Below are 9,212 nucleotides of genomic sequence, written 5' to 3'. Positions count from 1 at the left end.
TTCTTAATTTTTTTTTATTTTCTCTTTTTATCCTTTTTTTTTTCTCTCCTCTCTTCTCTTTCTTGCCGCTCTCACTTTTCTCTCTCAATTTCTCGATACTCTCCACACACACACAAATGAAAAGAAAGAAAAGGATAAGAGTGGTACTGTATTGTCGATTCATTGTTTTTATTATTGGTTTGTTTTTGTTTTTTGAAATTTTATTACATTAAAACTAATTGCGTATAACACACTGTAAGGGTGAACTAATAGGAGTACGTGATAATAAGTAATATTAACAAGAAGTGCAGTGGTAATTCAAGAAAAAAAACAATTTCAATGTAACAGTAACATTGTCTCATACTAATAAGAAAAGGAACAGCAGAATGCAATCCCGGTAAATGATGAAAAATTGTCAAGGTTTAGCCACAACAATTAGCACCTGAACAAGAACAGAAGAGAAAATTAGATTAGAGAGAGGGAAGAATTTGAGAAGAAGAAAAGAGAGCAGAGGAGGAATTTCAGAAGGGAATGAGGTTACCACTGCATTGCTACCACTTAAAGTCGTCCAGCGTTCTATTAATGACCCTCCCCCTCGTGCTTCTCCTGATTTCTTGAATTGAATGATCGTTTGACAGCTGTCCATTTCCAATAACCAACTTTTTCCTCTCACTTGTTGGTGCTGATTCTGCATGACCTTCCTTCACGTACTCTTTTTCATTTTTATTCCTTACATTACTCCCCCCCCCTCCCAATTAACTTCAACCTTGCCCTCAAGGTTGAGATGCGGGTAAGCCTTCCGAAGCTGGTCAGCATTTTTTCAGGTCGTGTCCGCCTCAGGAGTCGGTCCCCACTGCACCTGTAATTGAGGCATTTCCTGTCCATCTTGTAATATGGTTCTTTGCCCCACCACCTTGTATGGTTTCAGGATCGGGCCCAACTCGGTGGTTTGAAGAGGGAGAGAGAAGTAGTGTGTATCATACTCCCCACGAAATTGCTTGAGAGCGAAAATGTGAAAAACATTGTGAATCTTAGCTTCTGCAGGCAGGGCCAACCGATAAGCAACCGCGCTAAGTTTCTTGTCGATCTTAAAGGGGCCAAAATAGCGCATACCGAGTTTCTGGTTCTTCCTTAAGGCAACTGAATGCTGCCGATAAGGTTGCAACTTCACAAGGACCCAGTCGCCGACCTCAAACTCTACATGTCTTCTAGTTCTATCAGCGAAATGCTTCATATATTGCTGATATCTAGACAAATTGGCCTTGAGCTGCTCCAAGAGATGATCCCTTGCTAACAACATCTCTTGTAGGGACGTTTCATCTTCTTGGCACCATTCGTATTTAACTAATGAAGGAGGTTCTCTACCATATAGGGCCTTATAAGGAGACATTTTTATACTTATATGGGCAGAGGTATTATACCAATATTGTGCCCAAGGAAGCATGTCCATCCACTTTTTGGGAGTGTCGTAACAGAAGCATCGTAAGTACATTTCCAGCATCTTGTTAAGCACCTCACTTTGACCATCGGTTTCCGGATGGTATGCCGAACTCATGGCCAAGTTTGTACCTTGTAGCTGGAATAATTGTTGCTAAAATTTACTCACAAACACCCTGTCCCTATCCGAGACAATTGATCTGGGAAAGCCATGAAGTTTCACTACATTTTTAATAAACGCATCAGCCACCGATTTGCTGTTAAAGTCGTGTTTGAGCGCAATAAAGTGTGCAAACTTCGTGAGTCTATCGATGACGACCATGATCACTGAATAACCATTAACTGGAGGTAGTGCAGTTATAAAGTCCATGCATATGTCCTCCCATACTTTGAGCCGGAATGGGTAGAGGTTGGAGGAGGCCGGCTGGTGATTTTGTTTCCATCTTGGCCTGTTGGCAAGTGCCACATGAGAGGACATAGCGTCGAATGTCCCGCTGCATATTAGGCCAATAAAAATGGGAGCAAATCCTCTCCACTGTCTTTGCGATTCCTGAGTGCCCACCAATGCTACTGTCATGATATTCATGCAAAATGAGTTTAATTAAACTAGTGTGTATAGGAATCACAACACGCCCTCGCCATAATAGCAAGCCATTCCTACAAGTATAGTTCAAGTCATCATTGGTATTGTTGCTGCAGCGTTGTAGGATGTCCTTCAAAGTAGAATCATTTTCAATATCTCCCTTTAAGGTTTGAACCCATTCTAATTTAGGCCCTGACCAGGCTGCCAAGAAACATCGGGACAAGGCATCGGCTGGTACATTTTCCACTCATGGTTTATATTGAATCTCGAAGTCATAGCCCAGCAATTTGTGCAGCCATTTGTGCTGCTCTGGCGTGTGAAGATTATGCTCCAATAAGGCTTTAAGACTTTGTTGATCGGTGCGAATAATGAATTTTTGTCCAAGGAGGTAGTGTCTGAATTTTGCAATGGCTTTAGTAATAGCATGAAATTCTCTAATATATGCTGACTGTCGCTGCATAGCAGGAGTCAATTTCTTAGAAAAATATGCAATGGGGTGCCTGCCTTGTGTTAAAACCAAGGTTGCGAGAACCGGATCAGTCATCAAACCGGTCAAGTGACTGGTTCAATGGTTCAATGGTTGAACCGTGGTTGAACCGGTTTAATTAAATATAGAGCGAAATTATAAAAAATTGAATACATAATTTTAAAAAGTTAAATTCAATAATTTTAAACTAATAAGATTCAAAATTTAACAATTTCACAAAATGAACAATACATAATTTATCATTAAAAGGCCATAAACAACTTCAAATGACAATATTCAAAATGCACATAAATGACAAATGACAAACACAATGTTTTGCAACCAAAAAAAACAATGTTCAACAAACAATACTTCAACTAAACAAAGACACTACTCATCAGAAGTCATAATCATCATTAAGTGTTCCGATGTCTCCATCATAAACAGGTAATCCAAAGCCAGCATCTTCAGAAATACCACCAAAAGAAGTATTTGAGGATTCAATTACAACATCAGACATATCCACTTCAACTTCCATGTCTCCACCATCTAATAAAATAGAAAGAAAACTCAATAAGAAATCAATGTTAATGACATGTATCTTTATGGAAGGAAACAAAGTTTGCTATGTCACTCACCATTAGGATACGAAGGCATAGCATTATCAGTGTATATTAAACTTTCAATACCTTCAACATCTCCATTAGTAAATTCAGGATCATCCTCATCTGCCATTACCCAAAAATCTACTGTGTCAATGCTTTGAATGTCAATTGGGTCATAATTCCTCTTCTTTCGATGCAACCTAGATTGAAGGCGTAGGTTATAGGTGACATAAACAATGTCACTTAACCTTTGATGCTCTAATCGGTTCCTCCTCTTTGAATGGATTTGTTCAAAAAGGCTCCAGTTCCTCTCACATCCAGATGAAGAAGAGGTTTGATGAAGAAGACGAATTGCCATTTTTTGCAAATTAGGAGCACTCCCACCGTGTAGCCTCCACCATTCACCTATGTAGATATAAAAATCAAATATTTTTTAATGTTTACCAATTATCACCCAACATAATAAACTTTGAAACTAAACTGAACTTGGATACGAAATAACAAATAAGTCAAATAACTTACCAAGTTTGAGTCTTGATGCCGCTCTCTTAGCACTTTCCCTCCCAAAACTTTCTTTACAATCTCGATACAGCTGTATCTCTTGCATTGCAGCAACTGAGTCATCACAAAGTGTTTCAACGTCAAGCAAATCAAGTAAAGATCTCAAAACATTTGCCTTCTCAACAAAACCCTCACTGTAGAAAATGCCCGGATTTAAAAAGTACGCTGCCGCATGGAGATCACGCTTCAAATGCTTATCCCACCTCATTTTCAAGATACTCGTGTATGGCGTATAAGCAGCTTTCCGATTTCTGAATATGGTCTTGATAGCCTTTTTTGCTCTTTGCATGCCTTCATACACGATTCCCAAAGAGGGTTTTTCATCAGCATCAACAAGCCTCAACAACTTAATAAGAGGACCAACAATTTTCACAGTGGTAAGACAGTCTTGCCAAAACTTACTGTCCAAGACAATTGAGCTAACCATCTTTCCATTAGCACTTTTGGATAACTTATGAGAAGTAAAATATTGGTCTACCATCAATGTCTGCAAATCTACCTTGTGATCATATATACTTTCAAAGTAATGAAAACAGTGGCAAAACGTGTGACTCCTGGTCGAACAATTTCTGTCCAACTTTTTCTTTTTCTAAGCCATGACAATAAGATCATATGATTGTAGACAAACACAGTCACTTTTGAAGCACGGGAAGCAAGGTCAGATATATGAGGAATACTTGCAATATCTTTCAATATAAGATTGATACAATGGGCAGCACAGGGAGACCAAAATATATTTGGGTATTTTTCATGAATAAGTTTTCCAGCAGATACATAATTAGCAGCATTATCAGTGACCACATGCACAATGTTACTAGGCCCAACCCACTCAATAACATCAGCAAACAAATTAAACAATGCATTGGCAGTTTTTATCACATCAGAAGCATCAACAGTCTTAACAAACGACATACCAGCAGGACAATAAACTAGAAAGTTAATTAAAGTTCGTTGCCTTTGATCAGTCCACCCATCTGCCATTAGTGTACAACCCTTGCTTTTCCATGAGCTCCTATAATTTTCAACCAGCAACTGACACTCTCTCTTAAGATCAACCAACAAATGAACTCTCATTTCATCATATGACGGTCCCTTAAAACCAGGTCCAATTGCAGCAACACCATCCAATGCAGGTTGAAAGTAAGGTGATTGAATTGCATTGAAAGGAATACGTGTATCAACAATCCATTTGGCAAGTCCCAACTTAGCCTTGTGCACAATTTCTTTGCTAGCCAAAACACTTCTCATAGTCGGTTGAGATCGTGGAGTAGTTCTTTCTTTAAAGTAACTTCCAATTTGTGTAGCTACTACAGCTCTTCTCTTTTCTTTGTCTCCCGTTTTTGTAGGAACAGCAGCTTGTATAGGGTTAGGCGATTCAGCCTCTTGTGCATGTGCTTCCCCACCATAAGCTTCCTCCTCAAATTTTCTCTTCTCCGTCTTATTTTTCTTGTTTTCCATCAGAATCCTTTTGAATTGAAGTTCAACTTCTTCGGTTACTTTGCTACATACTTTGATTTGTCCAGGAATTTTCGCAAGATGATATTTCATCCTATATATCCCCCCTCCATTATAAGTGTTCAAACAAAAAATACACGTATATTGTGCCTTATTATTTTTATCATATTTCACAGTGAAATATTCCCAAGCCGGGTCAGATTTTTCTCGAGAGGAAGCTGTCTGAGATTCTTGTCCAGCATTATGTTATTGTTGTTGATCATTTTGTGACTGTTCCATCTAAATTTAGAATGCCAGCAATCCAGAATCTAGACCAATATATCAATTCATAGTTCATAGTTCATACAATTTATAATTTTATATGCATTCAATAGAGCAGAATCGACAAAATAAAAAAACTAAATAGAGCAGACTTGAAAAAATTGAAGAACAGAGCAGAGCAGACTTTAAAAAAACTAAACAGAGCAGACTTTAAAATTGAAGAACAGAGCAGAACACAATTTTCAATTTCAACATGCATCAATTTTATTCTCAAATCCAACATACAAGTATACAACAAATTGATTCCACATTTGATTAATCATATAAAAAAATAGAAGAATAGAAGCCAGAAAAAAAAATTGAAACAGTATACACTGAACAGATGCCAGAAACCCAGATCTTACCTTAAGAGAAGAACGAAGAAAAGCCAGAAAACAACACAGCACGAACAGAAGCCACAAACCCAGAAACCCAGAAACTAAGAAGCCAGAAACGGAGAAACCCAGAAACCCAGAAACCCAGAAGCCAAAAACGGAGAAACCCAGAAGCCAGAAACGGAGAAACCCAGAAACCCAGGTGCGCAACGGTGCGCGACGGTGCGCGAGCGTTGGCAACGGTGCGCGAACGTTGGCGACGGTGCGCGAACGTGGCCGAACGTCGGGTGTTCTTCACGGCGTCCTAAGATCCGTTGTATGCAGAAGCTGCTTCAATTTTGAAGAGTGGAGAATAGATTGGGAGTGGAGCTGATGGTTGGGAGTGGCAGTGGAGGTTTCTTCACTCTTCAGTCTTCACTTCTTACTTCTTCAAATACTTTGGAGAATAGAGATTAGGGATTTTGGATTTTCAGTTTTGGGAGTGACAGCCTGCAAGTCACGCGTTCTTCATCTTTTTTTTTTTCAAACGACGCCATTTTGCTAGCAGCGGGAAAAACCGGCACCTATAAAAACTGGGCCGGTTCGCCTGGTTCGCCGGTTAACCACCGGTTTGATCGGTTTTTTCATCGGTTTTTTGCAGGGCGGTTTTAGAGGTGGACCGGACCGGTTAGGTGACCAGTTTTCGGTTAACTGGGTTGAACCGGCTGGTCCAGTCCGGTTTTTAGAACATTGGTTAAAACTGCTCTTATACCATTGCCCGAAGCATCCGTTTCCACTTCAAAGGGTAGTGCAAAGTTAGGCAAGGCAAGTACTGGTTGGGATGTGATTGCAGACTTGAGTTGGTTGAAAGCCAATTCAGCTTTGCCATTCCAATTGAAGGAATCTTTTTTTAGTAAGTCCGTGAGCGGAGAAGCTATGGCCGCATACCCTTTAATAAACCGCCTATAGTACCCTGTCAAACCCAAAAAAAACCCCTAAGCTGCCTGAGGTTTTTTGGTTGTTTCCAATCCAAGACAGCCTGAACCTTTGCTTTATCCATGTGGACACCATTAGATGAGATTGTGTGACCCAAATAATCAACCTCAGATACACCAAAAAGGCACTTAGTGAACTTAGCATACAGGGTCTCTTGTTGCAGTAGCTTTAGGACAATCTCCAAATGATTCAAGTGATGCTGCCAAGAAGGACTATATACTAGAATATCATCAAAGAAGACTAAGACAAACTTCCTTAAATATGGTCGAAATACATCATTCATCAAGCTTTGGAAGGTGGCCGGTGCATTAGTCAAGCCGAAAGGCATCACAAGCCATTCATAGTGACCTTGGTGCGTGCGAAACGCCGTCTTGAATCGGTCCTCTGGTTTAACCAAGATTTGGTGATAACCAGATCGAAGGTCCAATTTCGAAAAAAAGGTTGCACCAAATAGTTCATCGAGTAGTTCCTCAACTGTCGGAATCGGAAAACTATCCTTCACTGTAATTTTGTTCAAGGCTCTATAATCGGTGCAAAAATGCCAAGTTCCATCTTTCTTCTTAACTAACAAAATAGGGGAGGAAAAGGGGCTATTACTAGGTTGGATAATACCTTCATGAAGCATTTGCTGGACCATGACTTTAATCTGTTCTTTCTAGCTATGCGGGAATCTATACGGCCTAACTTTCACAGGTTCCGCTCCCTGGATAAGAGGAATGCTGTGATCCTGAGCTCGCTGCGGAGGTAAGCCAACTGGTTGATCAAACACCGTCACATATTTATGAAGCAATAACATCAGTGCAGGGTCCATGTTCCCAGGCAGCTCTAAAGAGTTGATAGACTTGTTGTCGGCTTTGTGGACTTGAAGAGTGAAGGCTTCGGCTATAGAATCAGTCTGAGCAAGTCTTCTAATATGGTGAAATTGTGCTTGTGCTGGAGCTAAGGTCTTGTCACCACGAATAGTGACAAATTTGCCTTGATTCAGAAATCGCAGAAAAGAACTGTCATAATCAACAATGTGGGTCTTGAGGGTTTCAAGTCAAGTAGTGCCAATTACCATATCATCACCCGCTACATGAAGGACATACACCTCAGGAATTGTTATTTTGCAGCCTTGTACGTGAATATCGATCTTGGAAATGCATCCCTCCACTGTGAGAACATCGAAGTCCCCTACAACAACCTTGAACCCAGGGCAAGGTTCAACTGGCAGGTTTAAAAACTTTGCAATCCTTGGTTGAATGAAGCTGTCCGAACAACCCCCATCGATAAGAATTTGCACCTCCAACCCGTTTGTCATAGCTTTGAGTCGAATGGTGGAAGGTCCCTTAGTGCCATGCATGGCATTGTATGAAAGATGATGTGCCACGACGTCCTACTCTAATTGCTCTAAAATGGCGCTCTCGGATTGGGCAAGCTCTCCAGGGTCGTCTAATGCAGGGTCATCTTCTCCCGCCAATTGTAGCAACATCAAGTGTTTGTTAGCACATTTATGCGATGTCGAAAATTTTTCAGCGCACCAAAAGCAAAGGCCCTTTTTCTCGACGATTCTGAATTTCGGCAGGGGAAAGGCGATTGACGGAATTCTTGGAATTGCTGGTGGAGGGTCGCTGGTTAGGGGCGGGTAAGAGTGGGGGAAGGCTATTGCGGCCAGTGGGCCGCTGTGGAGTGCTGGAGTTTTGGGAAGCTTGCTGAGCAGGGAAATTGTTGGGGCCGTAGGTAGTGCGAGGTACGGTGGCAAATTTGTCTTCATAGAGCCGCGCGAGTGTGACGGCCTGCATTAGAGATGGAGGGCATTGTGCCTTCACCTCCCGGCGAATGTCAAGCCGAAGAGCACTCACGAAGCAATCTCGCAAGGCCTCATGCGGTTCAAGATTGGTGCGATTGGCTAAGGCAACAAATTCTGCATAATAATCTCCCACAGACCCTTGTTGTTGTAACTTAAATAACAATTCTCTTGGGGACTCAAACAACGAAGGAGCAAACTCAAGTTCAATTTCACGTTTCAACTGTGCCCATGATCGAAAAGGGGCAGAGCGTTGCGACATTTGGTACCACGGAATGACCATACCTGTCATATGGATTGCAGCAATTGCAAGTTGTTCCTCCTCTGGGACTCGAAAGAACTCAAAATACTGATCGAGAGAAAAAATCCAACCAAGGGCATCAGAACCATTAAACTTAGGCAGATCAAAGTTCACCCTTCGAAGATGACGACCATTGCGTGTGAAAGGATCGTAGCCTGAGTTCGAACCATGCCGGGAATCACGGGAAGGGGAACGATCGTGAGGATGCTCGTTGAGAAGCTGAGCAAGAGAGGACTGGATCGCATTTAGCTTGAGATCTGTTGCCTCGGAAGCTCGTGCTCGCTCCGTTCTGTTCTCCTCGGATACCGTCTCAATCATCTGGAACAATCGCTTAATATCTGCTTCCATCCCTTTCATCCGGGTGTTATCGGCCACTGCCATGGCCAATGAAAGCACCAATGTAAGGGTGAACTAATAGGAGTAAGTGAT

The 9,212-nt window shown here is 41.3% G+C and overlaps 2 protein-coding genes across 2 annotated transcripts; both read right to left on the bottom strand.

Moving 5' to 3' along the window:
• LOC107607485 lies at positions 2,863–4,112 on the bottom strand. The gene is made up of 3 exons (XM_016309434.1): positions 3,593–4,112; positions 3,104–3,475; positions 2,863–3,014 (listed from the first exon to the last, which is right to left on the bottom strand). The coding sequence occupies exons 1-3, from the start codon at positions 4,110–4,112 to the stop codon at positions 2,863–2,865; spliced, it is 1,044 nt and encodes a 347-aa protein (XP_016164920.1).
• Positions 4,127–5,179, bottom strand: LOC107607484. The gene has a single exon (XM_016309433.1). It carries the CDS (start codon positions 5,177–5,179, stop codon positions 4,127–4,129), a length of 1,053 nt encoding a protein of 350 aa, XP_016164919.1.

This window comes from Arachis ipaensis, chromosome B07, assembly GCF_000816755.2.
Source record: "Arachis ipaensis cultivar K30076 chromosome B07, Araip1.1, whole genome shotgun sequence".
In the NCBI taxonomy this organism is placed as follows: domain Eukaryota; kingdom Viridiplantae; phylum Streptophyta; class Magnoliopsida; order Fabales; family Fabaceae; genus Arachis; species Arachis ipaensis.
The sequence above is the reverse complement of the archived record's forward strand: the minus strand, read 5'-3'. Positions and strand labels throughout refer to the sequence as shown.

Excerpts from the sequence above, each read along its gene's own strand:
- LOC107607485 (XM_016309434.1), bottom strand. The coding sequence starts at position 4,112 with ATGGTAGACCAATATTTTACTTCTCATAAGTTATCCAAAAGTGCTAAT. Across the intron at positions 3,476-3,592 it reads GGCATCAAGACTCAAACTTG|GTGAATGGTGGAGGCTACAC; the intron begins GTAAGTTATTTG and ends ATATCTACATAG. Across the intron at positions 3,015-3,103 it reads TATGCCTTCGTATCCTAATG|ATGGTGGAGACATGGAAGTT; the intron begins GTGAGTGACATA and ends CTATTTTATTAG.
- LOC107607484 (XM_016309433.1), bottom strand. The coding sequence starts at position 5,179 with ATGAAATATCATCTTGCGAAAATTCCTGGACAAATCAAAGTATGTAGC.